This window comes from Papaver somniferum, chromosome 9 (assembly GCF_003573695.1).
Source record: "Papaver somniferum cultivar HN1 chromosome 9, ASM357369v1, whole genome shotgun sequence".
In the NCBI taxonomy this organism is placed as follows: domain Eukaryota; kingdom Viridiplantae; phylum Streptophyta; class Magnoliopsida; order Ranunculales; family Papaveraceae; genus Papaver; species Papaver somniferum.
The window spans coordinates 52,993,995-53,019,522 of record NC_039366.1 but is presented as its reverse complement, the minus strand read 5'-3'; the positions used below and the strand labels follow the sequence as shown (position 1 = coordinate 53,019,522).

General features: G+C 36.3%; 1 protein-coding gene across 1 annotated transcript; it reads left to right on the top strand.

Annotated features, from left to right (window-relative positions):
- The first annotated feature begins 2,054 nt into the window (after positions 1-2,054).
- Positions 2,055-3,416, top strand: LOC113311945. The gene is made up of 3 exons (XM_026560727.1): positions 2,055-2,236; positions 2,408-2,828; positions 2,922-3,416. Exons 1-3 carry the CDS (start codon positions 2,055-2,057, stop codon positions 3,414-3,416), a joined length of 1,098 nt encoding a protein of 365 aa, XP_026416512.1.
- The last annotated feature ends 22,112 nt before the right edge of the window (positions 3,417-25,528 follow it).

Genomic DNA, 25,528 nt, shown 5'->3' with positions numbered 1-25,528 from the left:
CAATACTTGTAAATACTCATAGAACAAGCAAGAGAAAAAGGAAGTATGCTAACAAGTTTGAATATTATTGGATAGAACATCCAGCTTTCCAAGATGTAGTTCATGAAGCTTGGCAGTCAAATTCCAATGAGACAACAAGGAAGATCAATGAAATGGGAGAAGAGTTGAACAAATGGAGTAGGAAGACCTTTGGGAACATATTTAGAACTGGGGAAGAATTGAAAGAAAAACTCTTGAAGATTCAAATGGAAGCTCATATTAGAGACACGAGAAAAGAAGAGAAGGAGCTGTGTATGGAGATAGAAAAGCTAAATATTATGCAGAGAAGATATTATGAGCAGAGGAGTAAGGTTAAATGGATTTCCAATATAGATAAGAACACTAAAAATTTTCACATGTCAGTACTACAAAGGAAGAAGAATAATCAGATAGCTGCTCTTAGGCTACCAAATGACTTGTGGGTAACTGAAGATAATGATATTGTTCAGTATCTAGTTGAGCATTTTACAAACCTATTCAAGAGAGATCCAGATGAGTTGAAGTATCCAATTCAGTTCCAAGCAAACTCCAAGATTAATGAAACTAGTAATGCCAGCATTTCAATGGTGCCCATGAAGGAGGAAATTTGGAACCGAATTAGGAGAATGAAAAGCCTGAAAGCTCCAGGACCAGATGGAATGCCTGCTCTTTTCTACAAAAAATGCTGGGAGCTGATAGGAGATGAGGTAACAAAAACCATCCAAACTTGTTTCTCCTCAGCAACTCTTCCCCTAGGGCTTAATCATACCAATATAGTGTTAATCCCCAAAGTCAAAAACCCCTCACTGCTCTCTGATTTTAGACCTCTTGCTTTAAAAAACATCATGTATAAGGTGATCACAAAAATTCTAGCTCAGAGAATCAGAATCCATCTAGATAGATTAGTGGACAAAGTGCAATCTGTATTTGTCCCTGGCAGATCAATTATAGAAAACATAGTAACTGCCAAAGAGATTATGCACACCATGTCTAACTCAAAGTCCATAATAGGAGCTTTTGCCTTAAAAATAGACATTAGCAAGGCTTATGACAAGATTAGCTGGAGATTTCTGAGCCATTGTCTAAGAATGTTTGGATTTGTAGGGCATACATATGAGTTGATCATGCATTGTGTAACCACAACTAGTTTTGCTATTGTTGTAAATGGGCAAGCCGAGGGATACTTTAGGAGTGAAAGAGGACTGCGCCAAGGGTGTCCATTATCACCATATATGTACATTTTGTGTTCACAAGGACTCACTTGGCTTATGCGCACTATGGAAAGTAATGCACTATATAATGGCTACAGAGTTTGCAAGGGTGCACCAGTTGTCTCCCATCTTATGTTTGCAGACGATCTGCTGCTATTTGGGACACTGGATAACAGGACTGTTGATACACTCATGAGGATATTATTCACTTATGCTGGTTGGTCTGGTCAGACAGCGAATATGAAGAAGTCAACAGTTTTCTTCAGAAAAGGAGTACAAAGTGATAGAAGAATGGAGATAGCTAATCTATTGGGTGTACAAATGATGGAAAATACAGAGAAGTATTTGGGACACCAACTACTCAAGCCAGCACATTTGATATCTTCACATGATGGTCTCGAGGACAAGTTCGACTCCAAGACAGCAGGGTGGAAGAGAGTATTTTTGTCCCATGCAGGAAGAACAATGCTGATTAAGACAGAACTGGGACTCATTCCCCCTAATTATATGGCTATTTCAATTATACCCAAGAAGGTGCTAGCAAAGCTGACAAGAACAATAAAAAACTTTTGGCGGGGGCATGACAAGGATACGAAAAAAATGCACTTCATTAATTGGAGTATATTTGAGATGGAAAAGGAGCAGGGAGGTATGGGGGTAAGATCACTTCAAAAGCTGAACATGGCAATGATGGCTAAGCTAATCTGGAAGTTCTTGGAGGATGAAGATTGTGTTTGGGGTCAGATTATGAAAGCGAAATATGTGAAGCATGGAAACTTTTGGGAGGTCAAGAAACAAAATGGCTGCTCATCTACTTAGAGTGCAATGTTGAAAGTCAGGGAAGAAATGAGAGAGGGATGTTGTTGGATAATTGTGAATGGTGGCAATATTGATATATGGGATGATCCATGGATACCAAGCATTCCAGCAATGAAACCAGAGAAGAGGGATAATGGAGATCATGGTACAAAGAAGGTGAAAGATCTTATTATACAAGGAGAACGGAGGTAGGATGAACTCAAGCTGCAACATCTCTTCACCCCAACTGAAGTGACCAAAATAAAGGAGATCCATATACCTGCTGAGCCAGAGGAGAGTACTACTGATAAATTGATGTGGATTCACCATCCAAAAGGTGAATTCTCAATTAAATCCTTCCTTAAATCATTGAATGACAGAACCCCTTCTACTTCAACTAATAATGAGCTTCCATGGAAGAAATATTGGAGTGTGAGAAATATCCCTCCAAGAATTCAAATGTTTGGTTGGAGAATGCTCAAAAATGGTCTCCCTGTAGCTAGCAATATCAAGAAGCACATTCAAGGAATAAATGATGATTGCAGGTTGTGTGAAAGACACACTGAATGCATGGAGCATCTGTTTTTATACTGTCAGCTGACTCAGGCAGTACTCTTTGCTTCACCATTAAGTCTCAGAATTGGGGAGTGCCCAAATTTATCAGTTAAAGACATCATTTTTATGTGGCTGGAAGAAGGGGGTGACTATGCTAAACTGGGAATGGGATTGTGTGTTTTATGGGCAATATGGAAGGGTAGAAATGATGTTGTCTTTAACAAGAAGAAGTTCAATATAAGGGAGGTGATCCAAGAGGCAATGTACTGGTACAATATGAAGCTTGAAGTGGAGACTGATAAAGTGCAGCTAACAGAGAATGACATGATGGATGCTTAGAAGGACTACTGGGAACCACCGGAAGGAGAGAAAATAAAGATCAACTTTGATGGAGCTGCAGGGCCAAAAGGATTCGCTTGTGGAGTAATTGCCAGGGAAAAAAGGGCTAAGGTGCAGGGGTGCCAAAACAAGATAATTGACTACTGCACAGCAGTTGAAGCAGAGGCATACAGTGCAGGTCTGGCAGTGGAGCTGGGGATCAATAAAGGATTCAGAGACATCATCCTGGAAGGTGACTCACTGAACGTTATAAATGCACTGAGATATAAGCATTACAACTCAAGCTGGAGGATCCAGAACACCATTAGCAGCATCAGAGATGACCTGAGAAAGTTCAACTCGGTGGAATTCCGAATTATCAGAAAGAATGCCAATAACGTGGCACATAATCTAGCATCTCTAGCTGCATCTACCCACACTTCGAATGTGTGGCTATCTTCCCCTCCTCTGAGTATTGTTCATCTCATTGAGAATGAGCAGTATGCTACTAGCTAGTTTTTTTGTTGTTTGTCTTTGTTTCCTCCTTAAAAAAAAGGTTTCTTTCGTAAATACGAGAACACACCGCACGTGCTTTGCACGTGCTATAATCTATGTGAAATCCATCTTAGCCGTGGATCCTTTATATTTGATCCTGTCCATTCATTTACCCCCAAATCTAAAACGAAACCCAGATTTTTCTCCTTCCCACTCCTCTTCCCTTTCTTTCCTCTACTACCGTCTCCACCGCCCTCTATTTTTTTTCCTGCGTCCATCTGCTTTAACGGTGATCTTTCTTCCTTTTTCTGTGCCCACCTCTCTGCTACACGGCTCCATTTCTTTCACTGAAATCTTAAGCCGTAGTTCCATCTATCTAAACACAAAAAAAAAGATTTATTGGAGGGTCTAGTAATTTGTTATTTTTGTTGATAAAGGCTTCTTTGATCCGTTTCTTCATTTCATGCTAGATGTTCGATTTGATCACAATCACACTGTTGCTAGAATATGGCTACATGAGATGAATTTAGAGATTCATTTTTAGGAGCCTTAAAAGTACTTTAGTGCCCTTATTTTCTTGATTCACACTGTTGCTAGAATGTACATTTAAAATATTTTAACATGGGTAAATTCTTAATACTAATAATTTCAGGATTCATTTACCATTATGCCCTCGGGTAATTGCCTAATGAAACCGTGTGATATATAAGAACAGGGGCAAAATAGTCCAAAAAATTTACGGCTTCAACTAAGAGTAATTGGCTTTATATAATATAATAGATAATTAATTTTGCACGTACAGTAATTTTATTCCCGGAAGAAAAAGTCGGGACCCGAGAGTAATACTAGAACACCGCTGTCGCGGTGGAGAGGGTCGATCGAAGAAAAACGTAACAAATAACCATTTCCGCCGGGTAGGAATATACGATTTCTATTTTAAGAAAAAAATGATATTCTCACCGTTTCAATTTTGCCTAAAAATAGGCTAAATTGTAAAAGTGGCAATATCACTTTTCCTGAAACAGAGGGAAATTGAAAAAGTGAAAGTATCACTTTTCCTGAAACGGAGAGAGTATATCGTTTTATTAGTTGCGACGGAAAATTATTTGATGTACAACTAACAAAATATGGATGTATAATGTGTTATGCATCATTTGTGGTGGTTTGCATAATGACTGGGCATTCAATTTTCGAAAATTGTACCTAAAAAAGATAAACACCTCCAAATTTTTCGTAAAAACTCTAAATTTGATATTGTTGTTTGTACTCATTGCGTTGATATCTTTAAAATCTTTGTAACGAGATAAAATTTATAAAATTCCAAGACACAGATTTTTAGATATGTAATATTCTAGTTTGCTTTCCAATTTTACCCATGAAAAATATGATACATAAGGAGTTAGTATAATAATTAAACTAAACGGGAGGGGTATTTTGGTATTATCAAGTGCAAACTGCCAACCCATTTACAATTTTTTTTATCAAATTGCACATTTGCTTTATGCTTCATTTTACAAAAAAGTGGCCATAAAAGGGACTCCCTCCCTTCGGGTCCTCCAGTCGGTCGGTTCAACAATCACAAGGTTCAAAACTTAAAATTCAAACGTTAGATTACGTTCTTATAGAACATGATTTTTTAATTTTTTTTTCCGAGAGAAGTTAGCATTGATTTCGGGTGTTAAGGAGACACAAAAAAGGAACAAATATTCAATCATCAAAGAGGCTGGAGGTGCCAAAAATAAAACCTTGCCAATGGTAAAGTTATATATAAATTTTTTCCACTCTACTGTGAACCAAATCATCAAACTACAAACCTTTAAAAACTCGATAGAGAAGTCCGCATTAAAACACTTTATAACGATAATTACATCACTTGGTTCATGATCCTTTGTTGTGTAAAGTCTTCTTGTTTTTCTCGATTCATGACGCCTATCAGATCGCGTAAGAAAGGTTGTTCCATATAAAATAATTATGAACTATGTTTGGAAATTTCTTCTTCCAGGACTTAATGTAGACTTTTGTTATCTCTCTCGTTGCCAAATCCAATTTCCAATATCCAAAAACACACCATCACACACCTTATACGAAAACATACAATGAAGTAGTACATGATAAATTGCTTCGTCGATAGCTCTATTGAAAACGCATTAACGAGACATCACTCTAACACCTACTCGTACTAAGTTATATAAGATTGGTGTGGCATTCCATATGGTAGTCTCAATAAAAAGGAGACCTTGGGAGGTACAATAGCATTCCAAATCACTTTTGGATACGTGAAACCATGTATCACTGGTCGCCTTTTGAATGTCATGGAATGACTTCGTGAGGAATCTACTTGAATTTGAAGGAAATTAATTTCTATCGTCTTTTGTGTAATGATGAGATCTGATTTCCTATATGTATGCTCTATCAAGTTAAATGCTTCAGCCAGAGGAGGTATGCATAAAAGTATTTGCCCCAAGAATAAATCCCAGGATTCCGTCTGTTTTTTGGATTTGGAAAAGTGCGGATTTCCAAGAACGTGAATCTTATGATATGTTGGGAATCTCTTATGATAATCATCCACGCCTGAAACGTATATGTATGCTCTACCAAGTTAAATGCTTTCAAAAATCTCAAATTTCGACTGAAGTGAAAATTACATGCTGAATTCAAGTGCACATATGTTATTGCTTGATTTATTGCTTCCTCCTTAGCTCCACTTAGCCCTCATAGAAGAGGATATTTTTCGTTAACCGTCATGAGGGAGTTATTTTGAATTAATTGCTTATATTGCATAATCCCCTTCCACAACCCATAACCATTCGTTATACAAACGTATTTTGGTAACCAAGGTTCCACAATATTATCCCCATATTTCCTATGGATAATCTTTCTCAGTAATTGATTAGGTTTTCCCGTAAGGATTCGACCCTCCACTGATATTATCCCCACTTAGTCACTGTTATCACCAGGCAGTGTGCGGTTTTCAACATGCACCACAACGGTCATCCAACAGCAGCTTCGCAAGAGATCACCCATCCGTGGATTACCTCTGTCTGAGCACGCTTAACTGCACAGTTTTATGGTAACTTTGGAGTCGATAATCCTAAAAAGGCCTCGATATAATGTATACGTTCCTTGACTCTTGAGAGACCAGTATCTGGTATAACCTTCCAACACATTCTCCCACCCGAGCACAAGCGACCCGTCCCTAGTTCTATCCCAACTATCTCTGATATTGTTCCCACTTACTCACTACGGTTATCCAGCAGTGTGATATTTTTAACGGAAATACTGCAGTCATCCAGCAACAGCTTCCTGAGAGGTTCTTAACTGAGAAATTTTTCCTATGACTGAGTCACTGCGGTATTCCATGTCACTCATGATACTAGTACCTGACCTTACCCTCCAGCATATTATCTCAGCCTCCACAGGTGACCCATCGACGATTCTGATACCATTTATAATGACCCAACCTTCCACCGATATTACTCCACTTAGCCACTGCGGTTATCCGACGATGTGGGATTTTTAACGGGAATCACTACGGTCATCCAACAACAGCTTCCCGGGAAGTCACCTACCCTGGAATTACTCCTGCCTGAATGTATAGAGTTTTCTGCCAACTCTTGAGCCAATTATGCAGAAAATACCTCGGTGTTAGGAAATGACAAACCATTACTTATATTTATTCGACGAACCCTACTTTCATAATCGGGATATTACATTACCTCTGAAAAGATGAGGGTACCCAAATACAACACAATCTTTTTGTTTCAACCTATAATTCCTCTTACCAAGTGTGATCATCTATGGACAAAGTCGAGACAATACAACAACTTCAGTATTCACACTTTGTGTGATCTTCTATGGATACGAGATCGAGACAATACAACAAACAAAGTGTGATACTTGTTAATAGGTTCGGTAATAACCAAACTCTATAGGATCACTATCAAGTATAACAGAGTTAATGTTTGTGTATTTTACTTTATTATAATAGACAATTATAATGCGGAAATCAAAGTAAAAGACACAACAAGATTTTGTTAACGAGGAAACTTCAAATGCTGAAAAACCCCGGGACCTAGTCCAGAATTGAATACTCACAGAATTAAGCCGCTATACAAAATTTAAACCAACTTCGTATAGTTGAGACCAAGCAAGTACCTTTAGCTCACTTAGTTTCCTCAGTATCCATGTGTTTCCGACTTCGAAGGTCACGCACTGGTACAATTCCTTTGGATTGTTCCAAACAACAAAGGAACAACAAATATGTTTGGTAACAACTTCTTAGATTCTTTTCAATATAAAGATATCTCAAGTCATACGCAAAGGCTCTTCAGTTTAATCTAATAAGCTCATTTTCCTGGTTAGATCAATTTAACTTTAACTATCGAAATAGTCAAGTCTAGATTCGCACTCAATCAAAATAAATCCCAAAGAGAAATATCGAGAATGCCGATCTCACGCAACTAATCAATCGAATAAATCCGATTCTAGTTGGATCCTATCCGATCAAGGTTTGTGAAACACAAAGATATGAGAAACCAATAAGAAATCTTCTTCGTCTTCAAATATTATTTAATCTTCAATTAACACCTTCACAACACCACTTGAATCTCTTGTGATAAATCACGCACAGAACGGAGTCTGTTAACAATGGATTATCACAAGATCTCTTTAGATCTACAGACAGTTCTAAAGATCTCGTTGATACTTCGATCTAGTTTGAGTGAATCTTATATCAGAAGAGAAGATTCTCAAGAATAAACAAACTAGGTGCAATCAAAGTTTCAACAACCATTAGTCAATCAAATCAATCAAAAACTAATAACACTGCCATTATCTAGTTTCCCACCACCGGTACTCGTAGAGCTTCTTGATCCCACAAAAGTATTTAAAGGAGCGGTAGTAAGAGATTTCGCCTAATTAGGGTACTTCCTCTCCGGATAGACGACTCCACCAGAACAAAAAAAAGATGAAGTTTGCCTGGATCTTAGGATGGTTTGCTAGAAATGCAAACTTAGGTATTTATAAACCAAGGATCTTTGGACATCAAGAAATTTCCAAAACCGAAAACATTCTCAAGATTTGCAATAAATGGCAAAATTCAGTTTTCCCAATTCCAATAAATGCTTGTCCAATATTTCCGGAATCTCTCAATGGAAAATCTCCAATTAGTAAATGCACATTACTAATTTTTATTCTATAGAGATATGCATTTAATTGCTGGTAATTAAAGCATATAAAATCAAAAACCTTAATTAAAAGATTCTCAATTTATTTCGGCACATGATCTCCTTGAATACTAAGGAATATCTTTGAACAATAAATGATAAGAGTTATTGCTCGTTTTCAAAGTATGTTGACATCTTTTCATTGTAAATCGTTATTTCATATTCACATGGATTTACATTCTTGGAATCGGTCATACCATACTTCCAAACAAGTTTAGAATTGGTTTCCCTGTATTCCGAGACAACTATGTGGTTGATCAAATACCAAGTCACATACATGGGTTCAATTGGTTCTACCAATCACTAGGATCGGTTATACCTCAATATGGAAATACTTGTGATCGGTCACACAAGTTACCAGGACTAGTTACAAGGTTCGACTCCATCTACACATGGTAATTCTTGTGACCGGTCACACCAATTACCAGGACCTGTTACACCAGTTACCAATTACAAGGATCGATTATACAACACTCGTGATTAGTCACACCAATTACTAGGATCGGTCACACCAATTATAAGGATCGATCATACCAAACATGGTGATTACTTAGGATCGGTTACACTAATTAATAAAACCAGCATACCAAATCATAAGTCAGGCATTGTGATTAGTTATACCAAGATACATAACATAGTTACGATCGGTTCTACCATCTCACACATATTGGTCATCTAAAGATTTGCAATGAATAGCCGGACCAATAAGCCTAATGATTTCCCTTTCGATTCACGAAACAAGTTCATGAATATACTTCCTTTAAATAAATGTAAAATATTGTATCCTAGGATGAAATCTTCACCATAACCCATTCACATAATCATAACAATATATACAAGATTATGTCGATGTCATATCTACGAAGTTCAAAAGATAAGCGTATCCTAAGATGAAATCTTCACCATAACCGATTCACATAATCATAACAATATATACAAGATTATGTCGATGTAATATCTACGAAGTTCAAAAGATAAGTGTTATACTTCGTAGTCTAATTCCCTGATACTATGATCATGTCACATCACTAGAGTATTGTACAATATGTATAGTATATACAACTTCACAGTTATGTTTTCAATATAGCACGACTTGAAAGATACGTTAGGAATGAAACAGTTCAAGTCAATATTAATAACCTCAAGTGGAAGGATGATGTCGTTATTGTAGTTCGCTACTTCTTCACATTCTTCTGGTCTTTGGAGTAATACTTGTATGTCTTAATATTCCTAGAATTTCTAGTCTAACCTAACCGAAGTTGACTCTAGAATTTAATCAAGCGACTTTAGATGAGTTTTGACACACTAAAATATGACAACCAAACTTGACATACCAATGCTTGGTGAGTTCAACCGAGCTATGCTCTAACAACCTCCATATCGCCACACCCACTTTGCTTCTATTTAAAAACCTCGCTATTAGAGTCAACAAGTTCCAAAACCATCACCAGCTTCTGTAAGTGTTCCTTAAAGTGAAAAGATACAATAAGACTTTGAGCGTAGTCATAGATATCGTTAACAGATTTGCGATTCCAAATTAATTTTTTATTTTGAATTCTTTTCAATAAGTTCCTTGCAAACTGACCTCATATGTGACTGATGCACTGAAAGTCCCATTTTTTTTTGTCAAATGTCATATGCAAATCAAACTAAATATTTATTTGCTCATCACTAATAATTAGGTCATCAGATTTGGAACCAGAGACAATTGCTCCCTCAAGTTGTAGCGGTTTTGTCTTGGATGAAAGATAATTTGATAGTAGTCTTAAAGCTGAAAATATCAAATGACTTAAAGCTACTGGGTCTATTGGGTGTTACAGAATTTTTTTTTGGACCGAATCATGAACCACTATTAGGTGATAGTAGTGTTAAGTATGTGCGTACCTGAATAACTATGACTGGAGTGGTCCTTCCATATTATATTTAATGTGTATTATGCGATATTATCCCCCAATATTATAAATCCAATCAATAGAATTAATTCTCCAAAAGCATCATCTTAAGAAAAGAGCAAAAGGGCCGTAAGTCGAGATGGCAAACAAGTGGATTTATACCAGCGTACATAAATTTTTGCTAAATTAGTAAGAACTACCTTGAAAATCAAATCTACCCTGAAGGCAAAATTGGAAACAAATAAGTAAATAAATTGGCTTTTCTAACTGGATAAAGCCATAAAACAGTGGAAACAACCAAACGGGTAAGGTGGGTTGAGTGCCGAATTTGCTAACTTTAGTTTTTCAAACCTTAATTAATTAATAAACTAAACTAAGATTTACATGTAGATATTCTGATAAGCTCTCCAACTTTTCATTATCTCGAGTTTAAGCATGATCACTAGTTTATCATTTTAAATATGACTATGCATGATATGTCAGCTAACGTTGCTACTCTCTAGAATATAGCACCTAGTTAGCTTTTTCTTGTTTTTTTGTATACCCTGGAAAAAAATAAGTTGACGCCATTACCATTTACAGTCTAAGCTCAACAAAGGAATGTTCGATAAATAAATAATCTCGCCAAATGAATAATTTTATTCGATTCCTATTTGGATAAAGGGATAAATTAATAACCTCGATAAATGCATGAATGAATAATCATTGAATTTCATACAAAAAATGTATGTAAATAAATCAAAATATCTCATTCCAATCAACAGCGTTCCTATAAGGAGTCATTTTTTCTCAAAAAAAAAAGCACTGTATCTAAGTTGATTGTTTTTTCCTTCCACCAAAGCTAAAAGGCATCATCCTTAATTTTTTGTAATACATGTACTGTATAATTTCTGGAACATTTTGCTTGTATTGTAGCAAATCCTTTTTTATGATGCTTACTGCTTGAAATGCCTCATTTGATGACACATTTCGTATGGCACTACTATCATCTACTTCATGATCATTTTCAGGATTTAATACTGACTCTATAAGTTCTTCGTTCATAGGCGATTCCGTAACTGCATAATTCTCGTTAGGATACTTCAGAAAATATTCGACATCCATCACATTTCTTTAGTGTAAGTTAGAAATGACATCAGTTAATTCTTAAATATCTTCTTTTAATTGACCAACTTCTGGTTCGGAAGTGTCAAAATTATATAGGTAAAAACCTAAACATACTCTCTAAATAAATAACCAAACCAAACAAATATTTTTTCCGACCGGTCCCAAAAATACTCATTTATCGAGGTCATATTGTATCTTATTTTAAGTTTATATAAAATTGGCCACGGTGCTCAGTTATCATCTTGATTAAATAGAAGCAATGACCAACTAGTGTATCATAGTTTGACTCTTATCTTTTACATATATCTCATCATTTTTATTATTATTTTCTTTTTACATTTTCCAATGGAACAATAACAAAACTTTCAAATATTGTTGAAACTCTATTGATTAATACTTGATTATTTAATAAGCTTTTAACGATAATATAATTTCCTGATCCAGCTAGGCTTACAAAAAATTCAATTTTAGCTAGTTTAATTAATGATTTCGTCCCATTAATAAATTTTGCTGGTCCCAAAGACATTAGTTTACACAGTTTCAACTACATATATCAGATCAACTAAACTAAATCCTGCGATTCGTTTAAATTTCACAAATTCTACTGCTTTTATATGACCCCATATGCATTATGTAGGTTTTTTGGCGATGTAATTCAAAAACTCTATATATGGGACAAATTTTATGGTCCAAATCTTGGACAATAAATCTAAACTCTTGATCATTCCCATCTCCAACCCGCTACTAATCCCAATACTAGAGTCATTTTCCTTTCAACCATTTAGACTGTGTCACGTCTTGTCGCATAATTACCCCAAACACTGTTATCCCAACTGTAGGAGAGTTTGCTAGAACGAAAATGCTAGATCCACCGAAAAAGAATCGAAAACTACATCGAGAGGGATCGAAGGGACATAATGTTGCGTTCTCAACATTGGGATAGTGAAGGACATGAATGGGCCCTACCACTCTCTCACACGGTGCACTTTTCAGATATTTTTTCCGGTCAATCAATCATCTCCGTGCTGGAAAGCATTGTTCTTACTATAAACGTATAAAGGTTAGTTATTTTAAATTTCATTTCAGGGTTGATTATTTAAACAATGATTCTGTGCAGACCGTGAAAACGGAGTACGGCATAACCGTCAGGCTCAGTTTTCTTGATGGGTCACGGTGGACCCCGCTAAGGACAGTAGGCCGGTATTTGTGAGAAAAATTGGGGGCGGTTTTTTTTTTCTCGGTTTTTCCTCGGACGTTAATACTTTCTTATATTTAAAGGGAAAACCGCACGTACGCTATCAATGTCTGATGTGATTTTGAGGTTTCTGTCGACATTTTTCAATTTCCAATTAACAGACAAATATTATTTTATGAGTGCACGATCTACGATTTCATTTTTATACTGATGCAATTTGTTTGCTAATAATAAAGGAGATGCACGGTTCTATGTCTTCCTACCAAACTGCTTTCCGCCGAAGGACTTGCGTACACGCATTTCTATAGCGCATCCATTTAGTGAACAATGACGATCCCATAAGCATTGGTTTGTCACTGCTTTGTAATGTGATAATATTTGTGGTGAGCCAAACAGAATCAGACTCTCTTACCTTTTTGTGTACGGCATCCAAGACTTTTGCTACACAAACGAAAGAAAAACACCATGCAGGATAGTTCGAGTCTTTGAGATGCGATTTAAAATGTGTGCTTGAGACTGAATCGTCTCCGAGTTCTGCAAGGCTGATTCTCGGATTTAAAAAGAAGTCCCATGCTAATTAGCGTGTGAGCATCATCCATTCACCGGTGGGCATCGCACAGCCATCTACACCTAGATGGCAAAAGCACCACCAAATTCAAGTAATCTTCGTGTATGACTAGTTGATTGGGTGCTGAAATGGATAAAATGGTTATCTTAGTGAAAGTCAACCTTCTCTAGTATATAAAATGGATAATATTCTCCTTCCACCCATTTTGTTCCATGAACGCCGAAAAATGGTTGGATATTGGAAATTGTTCCGTAAGAGGCGAAATATGTTAGGACGGTTTAACGCAAAGCGGGAGGTCGGGTTGTTAGGGAGCTTAGTTCTTGGGAGAAGGCTAGGCACATGAAACGGGGCCTCCAACCCATTTGCCAAAACAGTTGGTTTGGTGACCCCTCAACACCAACGACTAACGTTCTTCCCCCCTTAAAGCCAGGACAATTCAAAATCTATTTCAATCATGGCCCAGTTTATCATTTGATTTAGTTTGGTCTCAGTTGCACGTGTAGAATACGCTATCTTATAGCTGGCATATACTTGCCATGCCTTCTCATCTTGATGGAGTTGTCGATTTTTTTATTTTTTTTCTTTCAAACATGCATTTTATTAAGTTTTATTTTTTTTCCTTGAAACATGCATTTTATTAAGTAGGAAATACCATATGGTCCTAAAAATAATATATTAGAGTGAGTTTGGTCAAGTTGACCTAGTCAATTATCTGTTTGTTCTTTTTTAAAATATAAATTATTATTTGATCCTAGAAATAATAATTTGGTCTTAGGGTGACGTTATGGATGATGTAATTGTCATCTTGTAGTGGCAGAGATACCCTTTTAGGTCCATATATATATACTCCCTCCGTCTCTAAAAGATAGGCAAGTTTCCTTATTTGGGTATGTCAAAAAAATAGGCTTGTTTCCATATGTGGAAAGTCAAATGTTATGATTTTACTAGTATATCCATAGAGGGACCACTTCTCTCTCTCCCTTTTCTCTCTTAATATTAAAGGGGGGCCACTTCTGTCTCCCATCTTTCTTATAACAAATGAGTGGGGATCAAGGATAGATTAGGAAAAAACATGAAAAAGTGGCTACAATGATTGGTTTTCTTAATTTTTGTGAAAGCCAAACAAGCCTATCTTTTAGAGACGGAGGGAGTACAAAAAATGAGTAGAAAATATCTTATTTTCATATTCACTTTCTCTCTCTTCTTTATTTTCAGATTTACTCTCTCGCTCTTTTTAATTTTCAGATCTAGTTTTTTTCTTCTCCCCATTTTTTTTTCTCTGCTCATGATGAAGATGATGATGAACAACGACGTTTTTGGGTTTTTTTTTCTCTGCTAATGCTGCTGTTGATAATAATGATGATGAAGACGATAAAGAAGATGATGTTGATGAAGTTTTTGCGTTTCGTTTTCGTTTTTTGTTGATTTACTGCTGCTGTTGAAGATGATGAAGATGATAAATACGATGAAGATGATGTTCATGATACCAAAGACGATGATGATGATTTAGTTTTTGAAGACGATGTAGTTTTCGTGTTTCTTTTTTCGTCTACATTGTTTGATGTTGTTGTTGAAGATGATGAAGATGATGAACATGATGAATACGATGTTGTTGCTGCTGTTTTGAAGACTATGATGTTTTTATCAGGGGTTCATTTCTGGAATGAACTATGGTTTATATAGGTTTTTATCAGGAGTTCATTTGGCGAATGAACTCTGGTTTATATAGGTTTTTATCAGGAGTTCATTTCTGGAATGAACTCTGGTTTATATAGGTTTTTATCAGGAGTTCATTTGACGAACGAACTCTGGTTTATATAGGTTTTTATCAGGAGTTCATTTCTGGAATGAACTCTGGTTTATATAGGTTTTTATCAGGAGTTCATTTTTGGAATGAACTCTGGTTTATATAGGTTTTTATCAGGAGTTCATTTGACGAATGAACTCTGGTTTATACAGGTTTTATCAGGAGTTCATTTCTGGAATGAACTCTGGTTTCATATAGGTTTTTATCAGGAGTTCATTTTGACGAATGAACTCCTGATAAAAGGTGATTTCTGAAAAAATAAGTAGAAATTAACAGGAGTTCATTTTGACGAATGAACTGCTACAAAAAATAAATAAAAATTAACACAGAAGGGTACTTTGGTCCATTTAATATTTTTAAATAATTATGGACCAAATGGAGAAGGTGATTTCTGAAAGGACTAAACAGACATGGGACCACCTAAAAAAGGACCAAACGATATTTTTAAGATTAGGTTACAATTTGACGTGGGTATGTGATATCCACGGAGTCACGGAAAATAATCTGACTAATAAAAATTGGGATTGTCTGGTCCCAAATTTTGGTTGAAAATTTTCCTATTTGACTTTCATCTGTCACATGATTGGCTAAGCCATTTGCTGCTTGATTTCCTTCTCTGTAGTTGTGTCATACAACAGCCTGCGGAATCTATTGTATTCTATTCTTTATTTTGTTTAATCAATTGTTATTTTTCCATTTTTTTTTCTGAAAAAGAAAAAGGTTATATATAAAAAATCAAGGTTATTTTTTAGTCTTTACCCGTATGGTCCTCTCTTCTCTGTGTATCGGGTAATCAGAATGAGTGAACTGAGTGCTTAAATCTTTTTCAGTTTGACCTTTTTTTTGTTCCATTAGATTTTTGTTGTTGTTTTTGATCTTTTCTTTTCATATTTCCTTGTCTTTAAGTCTTTGTAATCAGTAATGATGCTTATTTAAGTTATTTAGTTTTCAAATATTTTTTGTTTCTCCAATTTATAAAACCCTATTTTTTTCGTGCACTATGAGTAGCGAACTTTCTTTGTTTCTCTATTATGTGTATGCAGTTTGTTATATCTTTAATGACTTTTGCCTTTTTGTATGTTGAGTATGTCATCAAGCTTTTGCTAAAAAGAATTGTTTGTGTTGGTATCTCTGGTCTATGATGTTTTGTGGAAGAAATTACGGCTTCGGTTCAACTCATTGAGTCAGATCTTAAATTTATCCAGTGTCCTATCCAGTGCAAAAAAAATTCAAAATTAAAAAGGAAAGTTTGTTTCATGTGTTTACTCGGTTGGTTTATAGCCAGTTGTTACACTTACCAAATAAACAAATATCTCGTCCAATTTGCTTCCTTGATGATAGCCAGAATACTTGCACATATCCATATCAAATGTATTCTCCAACCCTAATCCTTATAACTTCTCAAAAGTTATACTTCTTTCTCATCATTCTAGTTTCAGAACCTTTAAAAAAATTTGCGGAATGAAATAAGGAAACACTAGTCAAGTGGGTGACTTAGTCAACAAGTTTAAGCAGGCAAATATAGATGTAGGAGACTCCAACAAAGTTTTTGGTATTTCAGCAAGAATAAAGATGAGGAGGAATCAAACCGGGAATCAAGTGCTAATGAGATAGTAACTATTGAAGGAAGAATGAACTATCAGACCGTAGAGAAATATTTTAAATTTACATGTCCTTTAATGGCAGCAGAAGATTTAAAGATAGTATAGGTTGAGCCTAACACAATGATCTTTAAGTTCAGCAACTGGAACCTCTTGAATAAAGTTATCAAACAGAGACCATGGAGCATCAATAAGAACATAATAGTTGTCCATGACTATATCCCAGACTTGTTCTACACTGAAAAGCACCGGGTTTCTACCAATTATGGTTTCAGCTCAAGTATCTTCTGCCAGAGCACATGAATGTGGTCTCTGTCACTAATATGGGTGAAGTAATAGGAGAAGTCACAGGAATTGAACCTAAAGATGTTATACCTGTTGGTAGTGACCCCGTTAAGGTTTGTGTAAACATTAAACTCTTTGTGCCCCTTAGAAGAGGAGTTAAATCTATAACCAATGCAGGAGTTACTCGTCGGCAGAAATATTTCTATGAGAGACAGCCTTACAACATATGCCCAGAATGTTACGCCATCAATCATTCTAAGGGGTTATGTATATATGCAACATTTTTCTTGGCCAAAGCTCATGAAAAACCATATTTTTTGCAGAAAGCTATCAACATCAAGAAGAACATTTCGATTATCACTGCCAATACTGCTCCTGCATCTAATAAGAACCAGAAGAAATTTGTGAAAAAAACTTTTTTTGTACCTCCTAAAGATGGTACAACCATCAATATTTATTTCTTACTCAACAAAGATTTAGCAGAAAATACCTTAGAAAAAGGCATAGAAGTGCCCATGACTGCACCCCCACACTTTCCTTTTTCTAGTCCTCGAGCAAACTACAAAAATAAACTAAGGTACAACAACTCATTGTCGTCGAAGTCACGGTTGCACTTAGCATGTGCAACAGGCCTTTAAACCCCTAGGTGTCCCTAGTGGACGAGTTATAGTCTCGTGAAGGCTTACGAGAGGTATACCCATAAAACATACTCCAAATTCAAAGCGTTCCAGCTTCCCAAGCATCCAAAGAGCTATGAGGACATAAAGTTTCTGCATGCTAGTAATAAGAAGTTAGAAATACCAAAGAACATATTCTCATTCTTAAATGTTGAGTGAGAAATAACCACACCATAATGAGAGAACGCGTGTTTGAGAGCGATCAATAAGCATTTCGCCTCGACTTCTGCCTCATTTAAAAGGATTTTATGATAACTGCACTCAATAAGACGGCTTTTCTACGGGTCTCACATGTGTGTAGGTAGGACTGAAGAGAGAAATCCTACACACGTTGAATGGTGGGAAGGAAACCTTCCGAAATATTTCTGGAGACCCCACAAGATCGTGGGAAATAAAAGACTTTTTTCTGATGATCTCTAAGAAAGGAAATCAACCACTATAGCAAGGATGGGATACCACCTTCACATCCGATCAGCAGTGACGAAAGCACCATTCTCACAGCATCCAATATAAACGTAGTCTTCAGCTCGTCTTCTTCATTTTCTTGGTCTTCGTCTTCAGTCTTCAACTGTTGATGATAAACTCTTGAACTTCGTAGAACTTCGACAATTTGTGATTCTTTCTCTTCAATTCCTTGTTGCTTGAAACTTCTTCATAGATTTTTCTTCTTCTCCATGGATTTATTAAATGAATACAAAAAGAAATACAAACCAAAATAATACAAAGAATTTCTCTTGTCTTTTTTTTCCTTTCTTTTCTTTTCTTTTCTTTCTTTTTGTTTTTTTTATGACAAAAGAAATAACTACGAACTGAATATAAAATAAACAATGAAATTGTTATAGCCATGGGATAAGTACTTTACCGCTTGATTTTTCACAACTTGTATTGTCTTCTTATCATAAACTTCAATATAATTCTCATCTTTTGATTTTCTTCGCTCTTGTAAATAAGTCTTCAACTTGCGTATATAATTCCGCTCCTTATGTGTAAGTCTTCAACATGTATATAAAAATCTTCTCATTGTATGTTGCTTTACTTGGATATGAAATTTGCTCTTCCCTGTACTATTGCTTGTAAACCTCAAACGTCTTCAACTTTCCTTGTAGATTTTGATGTCGCTCCCTTATTGATGATGGTTGTGTTTCTATGGACTTATTGTTGGCGAGAGAGAATGGTGCTACTGCAAATCAAACTACAAGAAGGTGGTTTTCATCTATAAACGTCACCCTCATGATTGACAAAATTAGCACTCAAGAGATCAAAGAGTAGTGCTTCTATCGGTGGGAGGTTGGGTATCTCACCATTCTACCCAGAATTAATGTACTGTGACACACTCAAAAGAAAGCTCTTTATTCAACTACAAAAAAAAAATTGGTCTGATGCCTCTGTTGATTTGAAAATCGGTAGTCTCCACTAATGATTGATCAACAACTCTAATAATGCATTTCTCCCCGCTCCTCATTTGCATCACCGGCATGATTAAATCCATTATTTGACACTCTAACAAGCAAGAAATCTGAACGTAGTTCCCTAACACTTCCAAGTTCAGTTATGTTGGTCAGAAATCTCTATGTAAACATACCTAGAAGTATGCTAGTGACTCTAAAATCTCTACAAGTTGGAGGTTTTTTTTTATTATTATTTTGATGCAAATATATACATAATTTTGAAAAATTCTATTCAAAAATATAAAAACTTTATATGCAAAATACTCCCCCACACTTAAACTTCACATTGTCCTCAATGTACAAAACTGAAAATTCTGAATTCTGACGTAGCAGAAGACAAAACACGACAACTGTACAAATTGGTAAGGAATTTGGAAAAATACCACTTCACAAAAGTTGTTCGTCTACGTCTTTTCTACAAAGTGTCAATAGGGAACAGTATTTCGGCTAACGATCTGACAGTTATGGTCTCTGGAATGAACTACGTGCAGTCTGAATTTTTCTGACGAAAAGGTATTCGTCAAAATTTTCTTCAACATAGATTCCGGACTCTAAGAATTTAAACATGGGGATGAAAATATGATATGAAGGTAATAAAAACTGAAAATAAAAGGGATTAAGATACAAAACCTATGGGTTGCCTCCCATTAGCGCTTGGTTTAACGTTGTCAGCCCGACTGTAGACTCTTTGGCTACTCCTTAGCATGCGTCTAATACATTAGCATGAACATCTGAATGAACATCGCTAGGATACCACATTGCTCCAAAAATATTGAAGCGAATCTTTTCATCATCAAATTCCATAGTGAGCGTTCCTTTGTCAACATCAATAACGGTTTTGGCCGTTTTCATGAAAGGCCTCCCCAATAACAGCGTTATAGATGCATCAAACCCGCTATCCATTTACAATACACGAAAATCAACTGGAAATACGATTTGATTCACCTACATAATCACATCTTCAATAATACCTCTAGGGTAAACATTAGTACGATCAGCTAGTTCAAGAACAATACGGGTTTCTTTCGAAGGACCCAAATTCAAAGATTCATAAATAGATGCAAGCATAACATTAACCGGTGCTCCTAAATCAAGCATAGCTTTTCCAAACCTTTTATTACCAATCAAAACAGGTATATCGAAACTACCGTGATCCTTGCATTTAGGTGGAAGTTTCTTTTGGAGGATAGCAGAAACGTTTTCTCCCACACTCATCACCTCATTACCGGTTAATCGTTTCTTCTTGGTGCATAGGTCTTTCAAAACTCTTGTGTATTTAGGAACCTGCCTAATTGCATTTATCAGCGGGATATTCACATGAATCTTTTTGCATATATTCTAAAATCTCCTTGTCTTCTTCCACCTTTTTAGCATTATCGAACCTGCGAGGAAAAGGTAAAGGAGGAACATAAGTTGAAACAAGAGGTTTAGAGGTACCTCATTGGTTTGGGAAGAGTCAGTAATCTCTTTCTCCAAAATCGTCCCTTGGGGTCTTTGCTTTTCCCAGTATCTTCTGGTTGCACAATTTGTATACCACTTCTCAATGTCACAACATTAACCGTTTCTCTAGGATTAATAGGTTGAGAAGGGAGTTTCCCACTATTATGCGTTTCCAAAAGGTTCAATATACCTTCCATGGTGCTCATTTGTGTCTGCAACTCCTTGATTGCACCATCAGTCGTTTGCTGATCTTTTTGCACCATTGTGGTTTGATTCTACATCATAGCAAGCATCTCTGATGATTCTGAGTTGTGCGCTGGTTCTGGTTATTGTTGGAAACCACTAGGGTGATTAAAAATCGACCCTGGAGCTGCTGCTTGCGTATTCGCATAGCTGAAATTGGGGTGATCTCTCCATCCTGGATTGTAAGTGTTGGAAAAGGGATCATACCTTTGTCTCTGCTGATTCGGGAAAACTGCATTCACTTGTTTAACTTCGTCCTCATAAGAGGGAATGATTATTGCGGCCGTTTATTGCATCATCTTCCCCATATTACCAATCCTATGTTCTAAATGCGGTGAAGAAGTAACCTCATTAACCCTTTGACTCATTGACACACCTCTTGTGTTGAATTGCTGCGTGTTTGCAGCCATATTCTCGATCAATTCCGTCGTTTCTTCAATGGTTTTGTTTGTCAAGGCACCACCACTAGCTGCATCGATAAGATTTCTCTCGGATTTGAGAAAACCATCGTAAAAATACTGCACTATGAGTTTCTCAGATATTTGATGATGTTTTCAGCTTGCTAACAACTTCTTGTACCATTCTCAGTGGTCGTAAAGAGTCTCACCAGTAATTTGTTCAATCCCACTAATTGCTTTACGAATAGTTGCTGCTTTAGAGGCGGGAAAGTACTTTTCTAAAAATACTTTCTGCATCTCATTCCATGTTGTGACACTTCCAGGTGGAAGACAATAAAACCATTCTTCTGCAGAATCAGTCAAAGAGAATGGGAAAGCTGTCAGTAAAGCTCTTCCTTGATCAGTTCCAGTTGAGTTCAAACTTGTCAACCTATGTTGAAACAGTTGTAAATGACGATTCAGATCCTCTACTGGAAGCCCTTTGAACTTCGGTAACCAATGAATCAACTGAGATTTGAGCTCAATTGAATCTTCCAAGTTGATACACAACTTCTGCTGATCAAACGATAGGGACGTCAGATCTTTGAGTGTCTTCTTGGGAGGTGGAAGTGGTGGAGCGCCTCCATTTCCCTGGTTCCCTTGGTTTCCCTGGTTACCAGTGTTTTGGTTGTTCGTTCCGCCAACCATCTCCTCTTGTTGTGATTTTCGAGGTTCTTGTAATACTGTTCCTCTGCGAGTTGAAATTACGCACCTTTGGTAATCCCAACGTTTGGATGCCAGAGATCAAGTACCTGAAACAAGATTCTCAAAAACAAAATTAAAAACTAAAAATAAGAAATCAAAAACAAAATAACAAGCCGCTATGCCTCCCCGGCAGCGACGGCAAAATTTGGTCAGTTGTCAGCCGACGTAAAAATAATTTAAGTTCTTTCACTTCACAATTATAAATAATAGTATAATTATAAGAACAGATTCGTTCCACAGGGAGATATGGGTTGTCAAATTGTTTTGATTATTTATAGAAACTGGGGGGGTTTTGTTTGTGATTATAACTAAATAAGAATAAAGCAAATAGAATAATACGAATATCAAAGATAAAAAGTACTGGTTAGAGTTTTCATCTTCCATCTTCCAACATGTTATCAACTGAATCAATCTCAACATTTATTTTCTATCGATATCAATAACCCTAGAGCGTCCTATCGCAGACTTACTCCGGCAAAACTCATATTATCATCAAAGGCACAAGAGCCACTCTTTGAATCCTGTCCGCTAAATAACTTCGCGCAAGAGCCACTCAAGTTTAAACCAATTAAAGCACTAATATTTATGAGTTGAGGTTTTTCTAAGCAATCCGGCGCAAGAGCCACACAGATTTAACCTAGGTTACGCTTCTACATATGATTGCATGACAATATCCCGTCGTTAACAACTATATTATGCTACTTCTAACAAGGATTATTCGACAATTCTGGAACTCAAACCCTAGTTTAGCAATAGATATGAATGCATTCTCATTTAATTTGCAACTTAAACAAATTAGCAATCAATTATACATGGAGTTATAAACGGTAGAACATAAGCGATACTAACAAATTATGAATGAATACTTCAATTGAATAGCATGTCTTCCAACTTAGGACTACATCTCTAACCAATAAAAGGTTTAGTTACTCATGGATTTCTTAAAACCCATGTAAAATAATAAAGAAGAAATTGAAAGCAAACCCTAGGTTGTAGAGAAATCTCTAACTCCAAAGCTCCTTCTTCTCTCCTCTTATGTGTAAAAACGAATTCTAAAAGATATCCCCTCCCAAAGTCTGGCCGTGTATAAAAATTACAGGGAGACCCATTCTACAGATTTTCTACACCGTGAAACCCACCGCCGGAAAAGTTCACGTGCGCACCCAATTTTCGTGAGAAAATTTCTCCCATACCCACAATTGATAAAATTTGGTTTCTTCGTATCTTTTCTTCTTCTTCTTCTTCACGGGAATTTCTTCTTCAATTAATTTTCTTTTCTTCCTCCCAACTGTGACTTACAATCAATAATATTGATAGACGGTATAATCACATGAAGATTGGAAACAATAGATGAATGAAATCGAAAGTTAGGGTTTGAGGTGATGTTATGAGATGAATCGAGATCTTGCTGTTTATTATTTCCGAAAGATGTATGAATGGTTTTTTTTTTTAATTAGGTATTATGATTGAGAAGATGGATCTGAGATGTGTTCTGAGATGGAGATAGGGTTTTATAATTGTTTCAATCAAGTAGAACAGGAAGAAAATTTAATTTGAGATTTAGAAAATACAGGGAATAATGATAAAGCTTATTTGAGCTTGGATGATGAACAACGAAGAAGAAGAAGAAGAAGATGCTGTTATGAGTGCATAACATGTCATGCAGTCAAAAAATGGATGCATAACACATTAGCCGGCATCTTTGTTATTTTGTGTGAAATTGAAAATTGACGCATAATGCATCATGCAGTCGAGAAAATGGATGCATAACCTGATATGCATCCTTAAATATGACTGCATAACCAATTATGCATCAATTTTTTATGTACGGACTAAAATCAACCAAAACAATGGCTACATAACTTGTTATAGTTGCATAACTTTGTTATGCAGTCGAGAAAATGGTTGCATAATTCGTTATGCGTCTGCATAATGTGTTATGCATCTGTTTTGGAGGCTTCATAATGAATATGTAGTCAGTTTTCGAAAATTTTCCCTAAAACGATGATCACCTCCGACTTTTTCGTGAAAAACAAAAATTTCATATTGTTGTTTGTACTCGTTGTGCAGCTCTCTTAAAAAGATTTCCAATGATATAAATTTGTAAAATTCCAAGGCACGGATTTTTAGATATGTTATATCCAAGTTGCGTTGCCAATTATACCCCTGAAAAATTAGGCTGCATAACGAGTTATGCCTAGAGCTGGCAAACGGGCGGGCCGGGGCTGGCTTGTTACAGGTTACACGGATTCGGGTTAACACGGGCCAAAGCTTGCGGGTTGTTATTTTCACGGGTGGTCATTTCTCCAACCCGCTCCCGTAACGGGTAAAGCTTGCGGGCTCACGGATTACCCGACTTGTTTAATTGATGTTAAAATTAAAAATTAATTTAACTAATTTCCGGTCCTGTTTAAGCTTAAACAAACACAAATCCATTCAACACAAAAATCAAAACCCATCTTCAATCTCTAATTCCCTATTCAATTCCTGAAACTTCATTTTCTTCTTGGATGATTCAAAATCACAGAGCTTCAAACCACCACCGGGTTTCCACCAACAGTTACAAACCCATGTATCCATTATTAACAGCTCAGATTGCTTACCTTAATAATTTTAGGTTCATCAACAGAAGTATAAGTCTTCTGTCTTCCTCCTGATCCTTAAATCGAAGCTACAAAATTTATCACATAAACGCATATGTTAAAAAAAAACCTAAAATCACACACAAATTTCAGTTAACTACATCAACAGCAACAACAGCTACACTTCAGGAAGCAACAATCAGTCATACCAGAGCCCATTATTTATCTCCCACTCTCTTAGCAGTTACCACCAACAACACCCATCAACACAAATTTCATCTCTATATCCATGTTTATCACAAATTCATCTCTCTCCCCCTGTGAATTTCACCATCGACCCATTCAATTTCAGAGCACCAATTTTAACAACCACATATTTTTGTTCCTCTCGGTTTAAATTCAGTTCAAATTGCCGATTTACCCAAATCGGCATCTCCGTCTCAACCTTAAAGATTACCCAAATATTTCATCTCCGTCTAATTATCTCTTCATTCTCGTTTGTCACAGCAGCAACGACAATTCGTTCCTCCTAAATCTAAACCCTAGCTTCTTCTCAAACTTCTCTGATTTCCTAGATTCACCTTCAATTCCATCTTTCTCTTCTCAAATCAACAGTAATCACCACCTATTTCTATCTCCATCTTTAAATCCGTGTTAATTCTTTTCATCAATTGATAAGATGATTAAGAACTTTTTCGTTTCAATTAAAATTAAGAAGAAAATGAAGAGGAGCCTATTGCTTTTTCGTCGGGGAAGAGCGAAGAAGAGAAGAAGAAGAAGAAAAGGCCGCTTTCACTAGGGTTTTTCGATTATATATCAGAGGGGACACACGTTATATTAAGGGGAGTGGGACACGCAGCATAATACACGGTGGGGGAATGACATTACGGGTTAACGGGTGAGCTTGCGGTTTTCACGGGT

What these genes read in the sequence shown, in the direction of transcription:
- LOC113311945 (XM_026560727.1), top strand. Translation starts at nt 2,055, where the DNA reads ATGTTGAAAGTCAGGGAAGAAATGAGAGAGGGATGTTGTTGGATAATT. An exon ending in ATTATACAAGGAGAACGGAG is followed by an intron (nt 2,237 to 2,407) that starts GTAGGATGAACT and finishes ATTGAATGACAG; the next exon opens with AACCCCTTCTACTTCAACTA. An exon ending in AGAAGTTCAATATAAGGGAG is followed by an intron (nt 2,829 to 2,921) that starts GTGATCCAAGAG and finishes ATGGATGCTTAG; the next exon opens with AAGGACTACTGGGAACCACC.